The 20,979-nt window shown below is 31.0% G+C and overlaps 1 protein-coding gene across 1 annotated transcript in view; it reads left to right on the top strand.

Moving 5' to 3' along the window:
- LOC111084922 (adhesion G protein-coupled receptor B2-like) overlaps positions 1-19,659 on the top strand; it is a 46,326-nt gene extending 26,667 nt beyond the window's left edge. Inside the window, exons 6-14 of the mRNA XM_022381536.1 lie at positions 6,795-6,927; positions 9,207-9,253; positions 12,651-12,762; positions 15,586-15,689; positions 16,705-16,807; positions 17,617-17,767; positions 18,562-18,628; positions 19,317-19,383; positions 19,627-19,659. Coding sequence (XP_022237244.1) covers positions 6,795-6,927; positions 9,207-9,253; positions 12,651-12,762; positions 15,586-15,689; positions 16,705-16,807; positions 17,617-17,767; positions 18,562-18,628; positions 19,317-19,383; positions 19,627-19,659 — 817 coding nt within the window. The remainder of the gene's footprint in view (positions 1-6,794; positions 6,928-9,206; positions 9,254-12,650; positions 12,763-15,585; positions 15,690-16,704; positions 16,808-17,616; positions 17,768-18,561; positions 18,629-19,316; positions 19,384-19,626) is intronic.
- The last annotated feature ends 1,320 nt before the right edge of the window (positions 19,660-20,979 follow it).

Genomic DNA, 20,979 nt, shown 5'->3' with positions numbered 1-20,979 from the left:
TCATTCTAGAATGAAAAAGGCATAATTTATATTTATTTCCTATTTTTTACATGGTTGGGAGATCGGTCAAATTGACGAAACCTGTACAGAGATTCGTTACTGAAAATAACAGACAAAATATAAAGTTTTTACTTAAGAAATGTTTGATAACTATCTGGACATTATAAGATTTCGCATGTGAAATTTGAAAATTTTGTGTTGCACAAAAGTATTTTTATTCTTAAAATGAAAATTACCTTGCATATTCGATAGGCAACATGGGAAAAGAAAAAAAAGCATGAGAAAAACATTGCTTTACAAACCTTAAGACTTAATAAAAAATTGATAATTTGCATATGAAAGCATTGTAATATTTACTGATAATCTGCGAAATTTCGTTAATATACGCTTACTAATTTAAACGTTTTTGCATGAAAACTATAACAAGCACAAAATGGTTACGAGTCAGTCCCAGGGCCCCAGCCCATGCTGAAAGAGTTAAAAATGACTTTGCTGAAACACTATGAACTTACCCAGGAAGGCTATCCCTGGAAGTTCAGAGAAGTCAAACCTGGCACTGGAGAAACTGTTTCAGTTTGTGGCACGTCTAGTGTATTAATTCACAACATGGATTGACATGGCCAAGTGTGAAGATAGTTTAAAAGGACTGGTAGTTCTACTAATACGGGAACAGTTCATTATCACATGCTTCACTAATATGTCACTGTTCCTGAGGGAAAGAGCCCCGAAAGACATGGACAATATGATCAAGCTACCAGTACGTGGTATGGAAGCCAGTGGAGGGAGTATAACTGGCAAGTCAAAGAATAACCAGTCAAAGTTGAAACCAGGGGTGACTGACCAGAAGCAGGATGCTACCAAAGGTGACAAGAAGTCAACAAACAAATGAGTAAAGAAATGCTATGCTTATCATAAAATGGGGCACATTGCGAGTGGATGCAAGTCTGTCACCAACAAGCAACAGCAGAAATCTCAACATAAAGCAGCTGGAGCTACCTATATAGATGGTGCTGGCAAGAAACAAGAAAAGAGAGAATGTAACCATGGGTGCTGCTACCAGAAGAATAAGAATGAAGACAACTTGTCAGGTTCACCACAAGAAGGAAGTGCTATCACCATGATCAAACAGTGCATGATTGATGGTAAGCTCAAGTTAGTGAATGTCAATAGTGTCACTGGGGATTGGAGCATGTGACAAACATTGAGAGGTACCAACGAACCACAACATACTACAAGTCACTGCACAACTGACTGTTCCGACCAAAAAAAGGCCAACCCAACAAGATGAAGTGGGAACAACCACAGCGGATGGCATTCCAGAAGTTGAAGAAAAGGTTAGGAATTTTCCCAATGTTTAGAATGCCAGACTTCAACAAACTGTTTATCATTCACGCTGATGCATCAGACATTGGAATTGGAATAATATGTCAGCAAAAAATGAAAACAGACTGTTTCCCATAATGTACATTAGTAAAAAGTTGTTGAGTAGTGAGAAGAACCACACTATGATTGAATAAGAGTGTCTGGCCATCATATTTGCCATCCAATAGTTCCAAACTTCCTCTATGAGAAGCAGTTCATCATCCACATAGACCATACATCCAGAGGTGCAAAATCGACAGTACAAGAATCATGAGGTGGATATTGTACCTCCATAACGACCAGTTCCACAATGAGACCATCAAGGAAACTGCAAATTCGTGCAGATTGTATGAATTGACTGTAAACATGAACTGAGAACAGTCTTTGTATATAGTAGAAAAATATTGGAAATATTTTTCTTGAAGCTTATTGTTAGATATACACGACTGTTTCAGTTGAAGTTTAATGCTAGCATTACAGTTTAGATAGTTTATATAGTGTGGGTGTCATTTTAGATATTTTTAAAAGTGATAATTTATCGTAAGTTTGTTTACTAAATTATTTACAAATTATACATTGTTTAGTTCAATTGTTATGAATCAGCAATTGTTTACAATAGTGAGATTATTGTGTCATGTTGCTAGAACTTTCTGAGTTTCTTGGTTTAATTGAGTATTATTGCATGGAATGTTCTAGAATTATGTTGGAGTATATATACGTGTCGAAAAATCATTATGTATTTCTACTTCTAGACTGTATAATCGTGAGTTTAGCAATAAAGAATGTATAGTGACAATTTTTAGAGTGAAATTATCACAAACTGTATTGTAATAACAGAGTACAGAAGAATAATTCGTCTTGTTAATTGTGTTGTATGGACTTTGACGAAAAAGAGACAATTATTTAAAGCTCTGGATACAACTGTGGTAACCAACAGTGTAAAGAACATTTGTATATACATTATATTTATTTTTAATATATTATTTTATAACAAACAGACTGTGTTCCTGTTTATCCATAGTTGAAATTTATTGCCAACAAGCCACCGACACCTACTGTAAAGAAGTTGGTCTTCCAAAACCTGACCATTGTGATAAGATACACGTAAAAGTATGTTGTTCTGTGAAATGAGAATTATTGAAGTATGTGATATGAGATTGGTGGGCTATAGATAGACATGGTATAAAAATCTGTAGTTAGGTGGTGTCAATCAAGCCATTTAGTTGGATCAGTGAGAAGATTTTGTAATGCACTGGGTGTATAACATAAACTTGAAACAATTGTTAGCTTTGCTGGTAGAACATGTTCTGAGATTATCCACAATTATTTTTAGGAAACAAATTAATACTTATGCTTAATTCTACAAATCTATATTTAGTAAAACAGTCATTAATTAGTATATATGCTGAGTGTGTACATATATTAGTCATGTAGTAGCACTGCTGATGTAGGTATGGCTCAGATTGTTCGTAAAAATGGTATTTTAAATATATCCTCACTAGGTCATCAGAACTTTACAATACTATACAGTGTTTCCTTTTATAACAATATCTATGTAATGACTGAGTCATAAATTCTGGGAATATTTGTAAATATCATAACAAAAAGTTTGAATTTCTTGCTCTTCTTTCTTCTGCTTCTTTTTTATTACATGACAACTCAAAAACCAAAATAATGGTATCAACCAATTTCACTGAGTTTCAAATGAATGATTCACTTTTATAAGTATTATAATTTAACTAGTAGTAATTATAAAAAATCACAATTCTATTGTAAACGATGCTTTCATTACCCCTTGCAGTTAGTTTTTTACAGAAATTTGATGTTCCTTTAAAAAGCTTAAGTACAGGATGAAACAGGAATTACCAGCCAATAATAGTTATTATGGTTGGAATCTCATTGTATTTAGAACTTGGTTCTAAATACAACCTTCCTATATCTATTGAAACACTGCATTAAAAAAAACAAGTAAAGAAAAAAACTTTTCAAGAAAGGAAGTAAATGTAGGGATGGCTAATATAAATCATTCAAAACAATGGAAACAAGGTAGTAGGGATGGCATTTGCATCATCCCTACGTAATATTACAGGCAAGAATTAACATATAGCAACATATATAACTATTCAATTAGAATTGAGTTTAATCTATCTTATTTTTGTCTGTTAATATTCTGCTACACTGTGTGCTTGTGTTATTTTGTGGGGATGATGCAACTGCCATCCTGGGAGAATATTTTCCCTATGCCCACCTGGCCTTCTCTTAATAATATTCTTCCTTGGGTAGTAACCAAGATCAGTTCATTAGAATGTTGAGTTTTCCTAATCACATCACTCTGGATAGCTCAACCATGGTTTCTCCTGCTAGGTCAAATATCTCAAGGGGATTCCATACTGTTATCTCTTTGGTGTCATCTTCTATACCAACCATGAACATCCACCTTCCACAATGAAGTTTGTTGTCTATAGCTTAACCCATGGCTGATTCTTATGAAGTCCTTTATAAGAGAAGCTACATTCTCTTCTTAAGTAGCTTGAATGTTATCATATTCTTCCCTAGGTTCATCCCTGGTTCCTTATCAATCTTGTTATTCAGGAGTTGGTGCTATAGAAATTAACTTTCTCCAATTTGCTTCCTTCTTCATGTTCTTAATTATTTCATGATGTTAACTTCCTTCTTTCTTGTATTATTGAGTACAAAGCTGTCCTCTTTGCTACCCTTAGATGCCACAAAAGCCATCTCTCTCTCTCTCTATTTCTTAATTCTATCCCCACATATTCCTAATCGTTTATGAGCCTTTCACTTTCTTCATCCCAAGTCACTAGATACTGTTCTCAACAGGACTTATATCTTGTATTATATCTCACTACCCCTCCTTTTAAATCTTTGAGTGACTTGCTCACTCTAATAATGTCTTTCACTGACGACATATTCTCTTCTGTTGTTCACTTTAGGTAGGAGAAGATCTAACATTTAAGCCCTTGATTTTGTACCAAACACTAGGGCTCTAAGAGAAAGTAACCACTGTCTTCACCAATTTTATTACCTACCCATAATGACCAAGATTTCCATTCTGATAAACACTATATCCTATGAGAGATATTAAATATTATATTACATGAACAGAATTTTCCAAAGGGGCTGAAAAAAGTTATTTATCCCTTATAATGAATCTTGCTCCAGGGTATTTTGCTTCATCCACACTAACAAAGTAGATTGTGCATCTGATCCATCGTATCTGTTGTTTTGTACTCAAAAACCTTTGAAGAGAATTTTGGATTACATCTCATCAAATTTGCTCTTTGGCAATGTGTTTGGCTTCCTGGTCTTAGTACCCATCAGAGGACATATTATAGGTCTGGATGTGGATAAGTTTAAATACATTTCTAAAATTCTACTTACATCATTTTGCTATCTCTTCATTTGCCAACTATGGTTATTCTCTAAGACATGTGGAATCTGTAGCATGTGAATTATTCTCTGTTACCTGCTTACTTATCACTTGGGCCCACAACTATGATGTGTATGCCAACTCAGGTGTTTCTATAACACCCAAAACCCTTGTTAAAAATTACATGAGTATCTTGAGTTGAGAAGTCATTTGATTAAAAAATAAATGAAATAAAAGTGGTTTCTCCAATTTTAGTAGATTCTGTTTTTATACAGTTTATTACAGCCAGGACTTTTGCAGGTGAGTACATATTCCTGTGTTTGGCCTTGTTCCATATGAATATTTTTTTAGTCTCCCATTCTCTTAGTAGATTCTATATTTATCAAAATTTGACATGCTACTTTATCCTCTGCATTTGTAGACACACTTCCAACCTTGTTTGTTTTTCATAAGAAGATAATGTCCTATGGAAATGGAAAGAGGATGCTATCTAGTAGCAGATGATGCCTCAGGAGATATGATGTCTTTCCCATCTCTATGTGCCTTGTGTAGCATTAGAGATATCTAAGGTGGGATGGCTATTCTCAAGGGATATCTCATAGCTCCAACCAGGATAGGAACATCTAAATTTTTTTCTGTTTCCTTTGCACTGTTCTCGAGTTGTTGAGTCCCATTGTCAGGACACCATATATCTTTATTCAGTTCTACCTGAGTGCCCACTGGTTGAACCAGTTTCAGAACTCACTGATGTTTTTCAGATGAGGATAAATGGGTAAAATAACCAGAAGGATATCTACTTATAATATAACAACCATAGCATTTCTCCAACATGTTTATGCCACCACATGTGTTCTCATTCTTGACTCCTTGGGTAAATACATTACTACCCTAACTAACCCTCTTTTTATATAAATAAAGAGCATTGAGGGTAAAGAGGTAGCCTACTGAGAAAAATGTTTTTATTCTGAGTGCCTTAGGTCAAGTTTTTAAATTAGGCTGTTCCACTCCACTCATTCTCCTAGAATCCAGGTCTTCAAATATTTATGATTCTCAATTCTAATCTGGCTCTGCTCTGTCATATCTTTAATGGGGTTCCTTCTCAGGTTCCCATCTCCTTTTAAATGTGGATATTCTGGCTATCAGTATTTTAGAAATATGTTTACCCAACTTGAGTTTTACATTTTTAATATTAGAATAAATTTTGAACAGGTACTTACCTAGATTTAAAGTACATTTCCACCCACTTCTCCACAACTGGGAAATTTATGTAACTAAAAAGTCTGAATTATGATTGGAAAGCAGAGCCTTTGTAAATTATCTTGATGCATATGTAAAAAGTCATATGGAAAGCAAGAGAGTGGAAAATTGTGGTTAAACGTTGCATGTTCTGCATTGCACCAAGACATACCTTTGAGTCACATGGTTGTTGACAGCATGAGAGCAAATTCAAGAAGGAAAGGCTGTCAGAATTTCAGAGGCAAATACCTGTTTGAAATTCATTCTAATCCTAATAATGTAAAATTTGGTTAGCTACATTTTTTTTAGATGTTTCATTCCATTTCAGGTTTGATGTGAAGGCTGTATTATTGTTTAGTTCCAAATAAACAGCATACACATATATATATATATATGTGTATGATTCTTCATTATTTGTAATATTTTCATAGTTGATAAAACCTTTAATGAACATCTGAAACATGTTTTGGTATGGTTTATTTATAGGTATATAAACATTATTATATCCAAATGAACAAAAACAAGCCAGAACAAAAGTCAAATAAAGATGTTGCACAAATCAAAAGGATCCCTGGAGCACAGTCTATAATGTAGGATATGTGTAGCATCTTTATTTGACTTTTGTTTGGGCTTGTTTTTGTTCATTTGGATGTCATTTATCAGAGGTTTGAGTTGCTGTTTTTAACACAGTCCTTCCTTCTGATTTTGTATTGCTTGACTGTTTGAATATTGAGTTTCTATAAATATTATTGTATGTTGATACAGAAATAAGAAATTTGTAGCTAAATACCACATGTATTTGTTTCAGTGATCATGATATAGAAACTCAACTATGCTCCTCGATGATGGCAGTGGTTTTAAAGTCTAGACACCAAATGATTGGATTTGAACCTAATGATCTAAAAGTTCAATTAACTCTGAAGAGAAAAATTTCCATTAAAGTAAGTAAACATGCAACATAATTACAATAATTGTACACTGCTGTAAGTTGTACAAATTTCACTATTACATATACTGAATTCTTCAGGATATTGAATACCAAACTTACACCATAAAGTATATTTTCAGGAAACCTTTCATTATTAATAACCTCAAAATTTGTAATTAAGTAGTAGTTAATGATTTTTATAATTAATGAATTTTCTTAAATTGCATAATATTTAACGATCAACAAAGTGGTGAAATGATTTAAGCCTACCTGTTCAATAACTGTATCTCATCAGAAACAAGGCTGCAAATACTTAAGTTATTGAGTGAAACGTATCTAAGCTTTCTTGAATGAAACCTGTTCTTCATAATGCACCTCTAGCAAAATTTAGAATAATTATGGCATTTTTAAAAAAGATTTGTCTCAACTTTAAAAGAGTCAAGTCCTGCTGTAAAGATTTTGATTTCAGCTTTAATTTATTTAAATTTCATCATTTCAACCTGAAAGACTGACTAGCAGAATATGAAATAGTACTTAGTTGTTTGTTTCTTCTGCAATTGTTCTTAAACTATATATGTATTCCATGCAACTAAATCTTTGACCCTCTTGTTATGCAGGATTGGGGGATAGTTTACCTAAGTGTTGTTATTGCTTTTAATCTGGACAAGGAAAATGTGATGCTGTTTTGTTTGACTATCTTCAGTGTAAGAGTTATACTAGGAAATATATGTTTTCTGAAATAATTTAGCAGGCATAGTTCCTAAACAATCATTCATGAGCTCTGTTCTGAGGCACAATGAAAAATACTATTTTTTATGTCTAACAAAATAAATTATTTTGTTTATTTCCACAGAGTTAATATCTGAGCAAGTGGAAAATTATATTAACAATTTAACTCTCTACAAAGATATTAGCAGGTTTGGGAGCTTCAGACTTTCCATTTGATTGTTGTATAAAGCTATTAACAATAAAGTAGAACACCATTATCAATTAGATTTATTTAAGTATCTTCTTTTGGCCATTTTAGTTGATACTGCATATTTCATGACCAAGTTTTGGTTAAAGTCATAGACAAATATTTACATATGAAAAATAGCTCAAACTTTTCTCGTGTTTTATATGAAAGAGGAAAGGAGTTGCAGAAAACTTTGCAATGAATATATAACATGATATACATTTAGCATGATAATTACAATTAATGAAATATATGAAACAACCAATTTACTGGCAGGATAAATAAAATAAATTACAAGTTTATTAAGCACAATAAAAGTTTTACGACTTTCAGAAATTAACAAATTTAGTGTAAAAACATTTCACATGTAAAAACACTAACTTTCAAAGAAAAAGCCATCTTGTCAATATCAAACTACAAGGCACAGTGTAATAATAAGAATTATAAAAATTATTAAAGAGAACCAGACGAGGAAAAAACCTAATTTGTAAGATTACAAGAAAGAATAATATTCAACATCTCTGACAAATATTACATATCACAAATAATGATCAAGCAAGTATTTGCAATAAACTTTATCACTTTCAATAATCAACAGTTATAGCTTACTTTACATGACTGCCTAATTTTGTTGGAAAGTTGGTGGAGCAAAAAAAAGCTAAGTCAATCTTAACTGGAAAACATTACATCATATCTGTCAGTATAACTTCTCCAACCAGTCTCACTTAACATCAAATTATAGGAGTTTATTTCTTGTCAGACCATGAAATTACATACCACATAACTAAATACTTGACATTTGTTTTATGCAATTATATGTGAACTTAATATGAATACATCAACACTAAGAGAACCTTGTGTTGGTTAATTTCTTAATATAAAAATGACTCACTCAGTGTTTAACATGCATTTAGGAAGTAGGTGAACTCAAAAACAGAAGGAAAAAATATGTAAATGATAAATAAAACTGTAACTGAAAAAACGTTTAAGATATGTTAGTAATTCATACAAAAGTGGTGCTTATGCTTCCTTGAATATTAACAATCTCTGAAAACTAGAATTACATCCTTGTTGTTGCATTTTTATTAGTTAAAAGTCCTTATTCTATAAAACACACAGTGAATTATTTGACATAAGTTAGTTATACTAACAGTAATTTTTGTGATGTTAGATATATTTCTGAATTTACAACAATTACTTAAACTTTACATTTATGCATGTCTGTTCAGAAGAATGGATTGTTATGTTTATAAGCATTAATGTTTACTTGATAGTATCTTGCTCAAATTTATTATAATATTATGACAATGTTATATTGCTTTTATTCTAAAATTTAGATTGGAGTTCAAAATGTTTCTTGTGCTGTGGTTTCTTTTGCAGAAGGGTAAGTTTTCTCTTGTATATTGCAAATAAGAGAGTAAGAAAGAAAATGTATTATATTTATTGTAGTTAAGTCAAACATATCAGATTAGAACAAACAAGTATACTCAAACAGTGCTGAGGATATGGGAAACTTTAATTACTTCTCAACATGCTCTTATTAAATACAGTGTATTTCCTCCAGGCTCTATTATTCATAAGCTTCATCACACATACCATTTTGGCAAAATTCAGGTGTTGTTTTAAATATCCATTTGTTCACACTGGCTTAAGAACATCGCTTGTTTTGAAGTGTTATCTAAGCTTATTGTCCTTTAGAAGGACAACAAGATGGATATCACAACTAGTGTGCTAGGTTAAGAGAAAGAGCTATGGAAATATCCTAATTGTATAGTCTTAGTAAGTTATCCCACAAGTCCACGGGTTAAGTTCTTCAACTAATAGCCTACATACGATTCTGAGATATATCCCAAGATAGATGTACATATTTCTGTATTATCTGTTTGGATAGGCTACCTTCTTATAAGTTCATACAGAAATATATACATGCTAATTTGAGACTTAAGAACAGAGCTGCAGTATAGAACCTTTACCCGTGTAATAGGTTTTGCATATGTTTATGTCCACACAGATGTGTGAAGAGCATCATGCAGAAACTGTACGGAAGTTTAGAAAAATTACTTGAGCATACCCAAATAAATATATATTCTAAACCAATTACAAAAGGGTAAAATTAGTAGCTGTTCTAGCTATGACAACATCTTGAACAATTCATTTGTAATGCTGGAAAATCTTTCCTAATTACATAAAGGAGATGTGAATATGTAACACTAGAACAGGTTAATGAACATTAAAAAAAAATGGAGTATTTATACTCTGACAACAACATAAAGCAAATCAAATCTATCCACAATGTTCATTGAAACTATATGCAAAGTTCAAATTTCATTATACTTAATGTGTCAAGAACTAGTCTTGTTCAAAGTACTTATCTGTATATTATTGTCATTTTACAAACTTCACAAATTATAACTGATAAGTATGTAATATTATGAACAAATAGATGTAAAATTTGAGAAACACACTGGAGAAATAAAGGAATTACACAGAATTTTAAATATACAAACTTACAAAATGAAAATAAACACTTTTAACTTCATGATTTTAAGGATAAACTCTCATCAATACAAGTTTTATAGGTAAAAGCTTCTTTTTATGTGTACAAACAGTGACATTTATCAGGAATTAGAAAAGATTCTATTATATGTAACTCGATTCCACAAAAAAGGTATATTTGAGTATTTGCTAAAGAGATGTGAAAAATAGCAAAACAATTTACTCAAAAGAAAACTACCATGATACTCTAAATACTACATCTCATTTGATAAGATTAAAATTGGAAAGTCTGATCAGTATGAATACTTCTTTAACATACAGCCATAAGGTAGCTACTTGAACACTTGCATTTGTTTAACTGAATGTGCATGGGGTCAGTCCATTGAATCGACCTTGCATTGAAGAAGTAATGTTGACTATATTTCCGAATTTATGAAGTGTATCTTTATGAAATAGGGCAAACTATTAGTCAATGGCATGAGTCTGTTGTATAGAAAAAATAAGATGTATTACTCAAGTTTTTGTAAAAAAATATGTCTGTAAAATGCCAAAATCAATCTGACCCAGACTCTGACAAGTCAAAGTTCAAGATGATGTTTATGTGAAGAATTAAAATCTTTCTGTCCATCTACAGTTTGTGAATTTGTATAGCCTCTACAATCTCATGAATGCAAATCTGAAGTTTTTCGATATTCTTGAATATTCTATCTTGTATTTTCTGTACTCTAACATAGAAACTGTTGCAAAATCAGCAGTGTGGGATAACATGAAATGTTGATAGCTCTGACATCAAATGCAAAATACCATGTTAAATGACATTCTGTACAAGGTTCAAGCATGCACACATTGAATTCCACCCATGCACATAGGGTTAAGGTTGCCTAGATTCATAACTGAGTCACTTTGTCCAAAGAAAAGAAAGTAAACTTTCAGAATGAAAAGGTAGGTAAGTCAAGATGAATCACAAAAGTATAAAACATAAGCATTTTTGATATAAAATGTATGTCATTCAAAATTATTAAAAAACAATCACATGAACAATAAATTAGTAATGATATATATATACTGAATTATAATCACGTATAATAAGCTAAGATTATTTTAATCTGGTTAAATGCATATTACAAAAATACAAAGGAGGGATCCAATATATCATACTAGCAGCAGGTGAACATCTACATGCTTATGTTCGTGAAATAAACTTAAGATCATAAAGTTTGATAAATCAATTAGATAAAAACGTATTGAAATCCTAGGAAAGGTATTTTTTAATGTGACTTACATGATACTTTGTAAGCCATAATTTACTTTTATCAAGTGTATTGGAAAGAAAGTCCTCTCATCTAATGCAGCAAACACTGTTCTGAGAAAATAACTTGCTAGTAACTGCAAATGTAAACATGTCTTGAGATTTATTAAAAGGCAATAATTGTAAGTATACTTTTCTAAAAATGTCTTCATTGCTCTATAATTGTACTGTATACTGTAACTTATTAATTGCCATCATCTTGAGAGTAACATTCATCTTCATATGTGATGATCTGTAGTGAGGTTAGCAATGTGAATGGTCAATAAGGCATTCCTATTTGTATGGTATTGTGCACATCCTCCACTATGACATATTAGAATGTTAAGAAATTTTCTCTGACTAGTACTATGAGAATATTTATGCTCTTACTAACTAAATTAACTAAGCTTAAGCCTTAAGCAGACTGAATGTTATATGAGACCCCATTAGCTCAAAGCTGAATTCAAGCCTACACACAACATACAAGCATGCACTTTTTTTTAAAGAATTAAATAAATGAATTTGTATTATTGAATAAAATTTATAGTTTCTATGGTAATTTAACCCAGTAGATAATATTAACTCTCTTAACAGATTAGGATTCAGGAATTCTCAAGAATGCATTTGCTTTTAAAATAAAAATCATATATTGTTTAAGTATCCTGCTTAATTTCATACAGTTCCTAAAACATTAATTTTTGCATGATCACAATATTTTAATTTCAAGTTGTGAACGCGGATAATTAAAAATGAATGTCAGATTTCTGCTTCACAGCAGCGTACTTAGTTTAATAATACCTAATATCACAATTTACAAGTGCAAAGTGTTCTACATGCAGTTCTGGTACCTTTATCACAATATATTATATCTTACTATTTCATTTAATTAGAGCCCAAGGTTATTTGTTACTGGAAATACATATATGGAACATCACATTTTTAGATAAGCTTGGTCATTTTAGGTCAATTCAAATGAATTTTTTTTGTACTATTTCAGAAAATTTAAATTTCATCTAGATGGTTGTCAACAAACTCTGAAAGGAAGTTACATAGTATGTGTCTGTAATCAAACAGGGTTTTTTGCAGCTTTGGCAACAATTGTTAATTCAGTAAGTATTTGTAGTTTTAATCCGTACTTCATAACATATACAATTAATGTTATTGCATATAGTGCCTTGCAGAAGTATTCAACTCCTACAATAATGTCACATTTTTATAGTTTTTAATGAATTTGTTTTTATTCAAAACTCTAACGATTAAACTTATCACTTTTATATGTAAAGGAGGTTGAATGTCAGAAAAACCTGCAAAGAAAATATATAAATTGATATTTGCTGATTGCATAAGTATTAAGCCCCCTAAGTCAATACTTTGTGGAAGCATCTTTGGCAGCAGTTACAGTTGTGAGTCTTTTTGGATAGGTCTCTGCCAGTTTTGCACAATTGGATGGTGTAAATTTTGCCCATTCTTCCTGGCAAAATTGCTCCAATTCTGACAAGTTCATTGGGGATTATTGATTGACTACAATCTCCAAGTCTTGCCATAAATTTTCTATTGAATTCAAGTCAGGACTTTGACTAGGCCATTCCAGGACATTCACTTTCTTCTTTTGAAACCACTCCAGTGTCGCTTTGGCCTTGTGCTTCTGGTCATTATCCTACTGATATGTACATTTTCGACCCAGTTTTAGATTCTTGGCTGACTCAGGCAGGTTTTCCTCTAGGATTTGCCTGTACTTTGCACAATCTATCTTTCCCTCAATCCTGACAAACTTCCCAGTTCCTGCTGATGAGAAACATCCCCATAACATGATGCTGCCACCACTGTGCTTGACAGTTGGGATGGTGTTGACTGGGTGATGCGCTGTGTTGAGCTTACACCAGATGTAATGCTTTATATTTAGACCAAAAAGCTCAATTTTTTCTTGTCTAATCACAAAGCCTTCTGCCACATGTCTGCAGTATCATTTACATGCTTTGTCACAAAGTTCATACAAAACTTAAGATGATTTTTTTTTTAGTAATGGCTTCTTTCTTGCCACTCACCCATACAAGCCAGCTTTGAGTAATGACTGGGATATTGTTGATGTATGAACACTGACTCCCATCTCAGACATAGAATTTTGCAAATCTTTCAAAGTCACTTTTGGCTTTACAGTGACATCCCTAACCAGTTTTCTGTTGGCCTAGCTGCTTAGTTTGCAAGTGTGGCCTGATCTTGGTAGTGACTGAGTGTTATGAAGCACATACCGCTTCTTAATGATGGACTTCACCGTACTCAAAGGGATGATCAGTGACTTTAAAATTTCCTTGTAACCTTCTCCTGACCTTTGCTTCTATACCACTTTATTCCTGACTTGTTTGGAAAACTCTTTGGTCTTCATGGCTGGTTTGTCATATTACTATGTGAGTTGTGACTTGAACAGATGCATTTACTGTGAAGTCAAGTTAAACCAATTTGAGTACACACAGACAGAGACCATTACACTAATCTTGTGACCTTTCAAAATAATTTTTTGCACATGAACTGTTTTAGGGTTGCTGTAGCAAAGGGGTTGAATATTTATGCAATTGAGAATATTCTAAGTTTCTTTGAAAATTTAACTTACATAATATGAGCATTTTTTTATCTTTCTGAGTTTCATGATTGCAAGCTCAGACTGCAACAAAATATGGACACTTTGCAGAGGGGTGAATACTTTTGCAAGGCACTGTATGTCATTATATTCCAGATTGATCAAATAAGGCTATGCTGTGGTTTGATGTTAGTGTCTATTATATGCTAGCTATAATAGCAAGAATACTGTTACAACAGCAGAAGTCACGTGACACTGATAATAGTCATGAGTTTCTAGAAGGATTATGACTGTTTCTGGCAACTCTAGTCTTTTCTAGGTGCCCTCTATTTTAATATATAAGCCTGACAAATAAAGTGGAGATATAATTGCATATAGACAGATATAGAGACAAATAATTGAGTCAAGCAAGCTGTAGTGACTGTAATTAAAGTGCGTGAATCGTTGTGAATTGTAGTGTGTGTTTAAGTTAAAGTGACTGTGGAAATTAAGTGTATTACAAAGTTTGTAACGAGAAATAATAAACTAGTTTTAATCAAGAAGGGACTTGTATCACTGAAATCACTCGGAAAGAATTTTTACCGAAAATTATCAAACAAGCAGATACGTAACAATATGTAGTGTATATAGAAACAAAATAATAATAATATAATTAAAATATGGTACAAAAAATACTATTTTAATAAGTTAGTGAAAATACCCCTAGTAAATGGAACAAACTTTCAGAATAATTGAAATTATAGAAACTAGTTTTGACATATTAATTTGGCCTGTTCAAATGTGTCAAAAATAGTTTCTCTAATTTCAAGTCTTCTGATAGTTTATTCCATTGTCTTTGTTTTTTTACTAACCTTTTAATTGCTACACATGATATTGTGTTATTTTATTATTACTATTTTAATGATTTATTTTGATTGAGTTTGTAAGTTTTATTAACAGTTTGAACAACAGTCATTTAATTTAATAATGGAGGTACCTGCACTGGCTAGCCAGCAGGCCCAGGTCACAATTAATTAGCAAAAATGCCTGGAATAAGTTTAAAAAGTTACAAAAGATTGAAATAAAAACCTTTTTTGGTGAAGCTTTTATATTCTCCAAATCTTTTATTGATGAAAAAAAAAAAGTATATGTTCAGATTGTTACAGTTAAGCTTTATGTAGGCCTGTTCTTACCAAATAAAAAAAAATGAATATAGTTCTAATAAAATACAGTAGAGTATTTTGAATGCATGAGACTGAAAATGTTTAAAATAGGAATGGTTAATCTACTTGTATTCATAAGATCACAACTTTTTTACATTTTATAATATAGCTCATCTTTGTTAAATTTTATATGACAACTCATAAACTTTTTATAGGCCCCCCATACTCATGAAAGATTTGATGTCATTGTTGGTATTGGATGTGCTTTATGCATATGTTTGGTCCTTGTGACTGTGTTAATTCTACTGGTATTTTGGAGGTAGGTGTAAATATTTCAAAATATTTAAATACTTTAGTACTCTACTTTTGTCATTGTTAACTCATTTGTAAAGAAAAATAATTGTTATCGAATGTTTAATATGGTTTTTGCAACACCTTCATATAACCTTTTAATGTAATGACCTATATATTTAAGCTCTACAGCTTTATTGCAGATCAGCATTTGTATTTTAATTGGTAAACTTTGTAAAACATGATTTATTTCTTGTAATGACCTTAATAAAGTGGTAATGTAGTTAACTTATATCAGTCATTCATAGAAAAAACAATTATTAACATTAATATAATTTTTCATTTATTCTAAAAATGCAAATACTTTTGCAAGCAATGTCTCAAAAAATATTGTTACTTTCAAAATTTTAACAGCAAAGAGTACAATAAGAATGTTACAATTATTTGTAGTAAAAGGTTTCAGTGGTGTAGGAAAGGGAGTCAGTTGATGATTTACACAATAGGCCACTTTCTTGTCTTGAGCTTTGTTAATGTGTTAGTAGGGAATGTTCATTTTTAAACAGTTACAGTTTATATTTATCAGTACATGAGTGTTAAGTGGAGTAAAAAGTAAAACAATGAAATTTTTTGCTTACATAAGAACCCATTTAATTTTGTGTACTTACTGGTCACTCACACAAACAACCTTATTTAGTGAAGACTGCTGAATATATATTCATCAACACAAACTAGTATTAACTTAATTTCGTTTAAATGTCAATAGGATCAGTGCTTATATTTCAAAAAATGAATTTTGTACAATTTTTTTATTTCTTATAATGAACTTAATTAATATCCAATACCAGCACCTAGGTAATGCACTTACATAAATGTTTAATTCGGTACTTTGTTGATATTACTTATGTTTAGTCTAGTTTAAGAGTAATATATCCATATATCAGTGGCTGCAAATTTGTGTATTATGGAACACTTCAAAAATGTAGAAAAAATATTGGTGTGATTTTTTGGTACACTTGTAAGCCTTTATTTTATATTTCTTTTAGAAGAATTAAAGGACCTCTGACAGCTTTAAAGATTCAGTCTTGCATGGCTGTTCTTGGCACTTACAGCTGTTTCCTGGGAGCTCTGTATGAGTCATTTCACAAAGTAATGTGATTTATATAACCAGAATATTTTCTCTTAATATAATATTGTAATGCTGATGATATACCTTTCTTTGCCTACAGCTAATGCTCCACAAATAACCAACATTATCATCACTATTTAGAAGTCTTGTTTAAAAAGACAGTAATGCACTGTATTTTGCATGTATTTGTAAAACAATTATGCAATTCTATAGAACCTATACAAAACTGGAGAGAGGGAACGGATCTTCTACATTTCTGTAATTATATTATGTAATACTTTGTTTTTTGTTCAAGAACATTTTAGGGTCATTATTTCATAACATTTTAAAAATAAATAAATTTATGTCTTATTTTATTGCCTCCCCAGTGGCACAGCGGTATGTCTGTGGACTTACAATGCTAGAAACCGGGTTTCGATACCCGTGGTGGGCAGAGCACAGATAGCCCATTGTGTAGCTTTGTGCTTAACTTTAAACAAACATACTTATTCTGTGATCCACCCCAGTACCTTTTAAAATCCATCAGTGAGTTGCAACCCTCATAAGTTTAGGAACTGCTACTACAGAAACATACTATTAATATTATTTAGTAAGTGTTTATTATTATGGTAGCACTGTTCAGTATTCCTCAATAGTATTAATGTGTAGTAATTACACTATCTTAAATTATACATACAAAAGTTAATCAACGTGCAGTTCTTCCTTGTGGCTTGTGTATAATTTATTGAAATTCATCATAGTTTTTAAAATATTGCATTTGGAATTATTGACTTTTTAGTTAAATGGGGATTGTGTGTGTTTCAAGAGAAATTCATTTCTATTTTTTCAGGAGTACTATCCACATGTTGTTTCCCTAGTGATGTTTTTCTTATTAGCAGCTATCTGTATGCATCTGTGTATGGAACTTACTATTTGCATGGAGTTTGTGCAATTAAAAACCATACAACACCTAGAAAAAAAGATTGCTGCAATGGGGTGGGGTAAGTATCTTTTTTTATAAACAGTTTATTTATCCAAGAAAAGCTACTACATTGATGTAGCAAAATTCTTGTTTTTTTATATCAGTTATGGAAGTTTGTAATTAACATAGCATGTTTAAACATCATATTATTCTGATGAAGACCAACTTTAGAAAGGTGATTGGAACTGCCTTCTAAGAGAGCTGATAGTTCATTCCAATAGTTTGTACCAACAGTCCATACTATGTATGATTAAACAAATAATCGGCCTATTTACTATGAAAAAAACCTGATAGTGAAATAAGACTACACCCTTCTCAAAATGTGATTTCCCAAAATTCCTGTTAATATGATTTCTGTGTATGTGTTTGTGATTGTGATAAAAATATAGTGTTAAGTAGAAAGATTAAGTTAAAAGAGATAACAAGGTGGTTATAAATAATTAACAAAATTATTGATGTTCCTCTCATGTATTCACTGTTAAAGATAGAATACCCAAGTTTGTATATAACTGGAACCTTTAGTTTTAATCTGATGCATTAAAAAAATTGGAACAACTTAAAAATATTTAAACTAAGTAAATTTTGTTGATTAAAAACACCTTAATTAAATCCTTAGTGGAGGCTAAATGTCAGAGTAGTGAATGAAATGAATGGCTAGGTCCTTAATTTCTCATGGCTACAAAATATATCTCTTTGTTTTAATCATTAACTTAATTGATGTAGGTTTTCAATTATTTTTGGAAATTCATCTTAAATGATATAAAGTGTATATTCTAAGTTATTTTTATTTTTCTACTTTTTTTTGTTTAACAGCTGTGCCTGTAATAGTTGTAGGAGCAACTCTTGCAGCACAAGTTTTGGAAGGGTTTGATCTTGACAGGTGAGTTAACCAAACCAGTGAATTCGTGTAAATGTTTGAAAACTACCATCACACTGTATAAGTTATTATATCTTAAAGTTCAAATGATAAAGAAAAGATAATTACAAAATGTTTGAATCGTAGCTTTTTTCTATATTTTTATTATGGTGAAAAATTAATTAAAGGAACTTTCAAGGGAAGTTGTATAATGTGAGGTGGAGTGGGGGATCTAGCTCATAAAGACAAAAGTTTCTAGAACAATCTAGGTACTTACAGGATTTACTAGTCTAGAATCATATCAGCAATACATAGTAACCCATAATCAGAATTTAATAGAAAGGGCAATTTTAGTGTTAACATCAATTTGAAGAAGTTTAGAATAATTTTTATATACTTACAAGTATCTAAACTTCTACAATTATATCTTGAAATGTGAGATGCACATGATGTTATATATTGTTAGATAGGTCACATTTTTATCATATTGATTATTGTCATTCAACATTTTGGTACTTGTAAATCATATTTGCTTTGTAAGTTAAGATTAATAGAAAATTAATTTAGAATTTATAATTGAAATTATATTTTCAAACTACACTTTTGTTTAACATAAGACAGTTTTTTTTTAAATCATAAGATTAAATTTTTTTGTATAAAGTATAAGGTTATATATTAATGATCCAAGATTATTCTGTTTCTTCTCTAACAGTTGGTGGTTATTAATTGGAACAAGTTTCTTTTATGCATTTGTGACATCTGGAACTATTATTGTAGTGGTAAGGGCTTTTATGTTATACTTTTATCCTACCATTAATGTTTTGCTTTCTTGAAAGCAATCATTATAAATCTTTGCCAAAAATACACAATTTTATGTTAATTAGTTTTCAATTTTATAACCCATTTACCTATTGAGTATTTAAATAAGTTTGTTCATTTATCTTGTTTATTTTATTGCTCAGAACCGATTTACCATGTTTGTTTTAAGTACTTTATTAACATTTAAACATTCACATTCTCAGCTGGAGAAATATATGATCAGGTTATATGCTTAAAGATAACAGTAATCAACTTTTTGGAAACAAAATTAAATGTTGGAGAACTTTTTTTTATTAGACACCATTCAGAAAGGTAAACAGAATTAGTGATGAGACATTAGCATTAGGGATAATTATATAGAGGAATTTTCACAAATATATATCATATGTGTATATTTCTTAGCAATTGAAAAATATAAATTCTAGAACATTTATTTATGTGAAGTTATCTGCTAAGATATGTATTTTTGGTAGTTTTGCAGGATAAATTATTTATTTTCTGAAGATTATGATATGCTAATTATAAATACTTTATTGTATAGTTGTATATCTTACTATACCTTACTGTGAAAGCTGAATTAGGAAGACAGAAAAAAGTCAATCCACAACATCAGATAAAAATATTGAATAGGTAAGAGAACAATTATTCCTATTCTGATATTCCTTCATTAACAAAAGATAAAGTTTTCTCATATAGAAGAACTTCAACTCAGAAATTATTCATCTTGAAGTAGTGATTGATTATTGTGTGAAATATTTTTATATTCTAATAAAAACATGTAAAGGATTTTCAATTCCCAACTAAGTAGACGTCATAAAGATCATGACATGCACTGTTGAAACAATAAAAGGAAAAGTGCTTTAAGAGTTGTAAGTCACATAAATAAGGTATCATTATCATTAATATAGACAAGGGCTCCCGCAGAAAAAAAATTAGAGGGATCAAGTAACTCAAGTTTGAAAAAATTATGAAATTTAAATAGTTTTCTTCTATAGAAGACTGGAAGTCGCCATTTTTCTGGCATGGGCTGAATAAATATAAAACTATGATTCGATTAAGATATCCTCTAAATTACTGTATCAACGAGATACTAATTTAGACACTAATCATGCTATTGTTAATACCCTGTAATTACAAATACCTTATAATTTTTACAATAACATAGAAGAAGAATTTTACATGTCTAGTAATTTTTTTTTTGAAAATCCAGGGCGAGGTCAAGTGACCTCCCTTGCTCCTTCCTGCGGGTGCCCATGAATACAGGTAATTTTTCAAGCAGCATGCTTACTATAGGGCTATATCTAACAAATTATCAATCCTTAGTCATCTTTCTGTTGCCAGAAAGAATTGGTAAATAAATAAATAATTAAGTAAATCCTCTGTATAAAAAATAAACTGGACTGATTAAACCATGATTGATATCTTTGAAAACATCATGAAGGATGCTGTAAGAAAAGGATACTTATAGCTTTGATACTTTTGTGGTTCTTGGTATTTGGTTGATCAGTTTATAAAATTGCCCAAACATATGTAGCTTAATAACAAAAAAAAATTAA

The sequence above is a fragment of the Limulus polyphemus genome, unplaced genomic scaffold (genome assembly GCF_000517525.1).
Source record: "Limulus polyphemus unplaced genomic scaffold, Limulus_polyphemus-2.1.2 Scaffold172, whole genome shotgun sequence".
Taxonomy (NCBI): Eukaryota; Metazoa; Arthropoda; class Merostomata; order Xiphosura; family Limulidae; genus Limulus; species Limulus polyphemus.
Note: the sequence above shows the minus strand (reverse complement) of the source record. Positions and strands in the feature narration are given on the sequence as shown.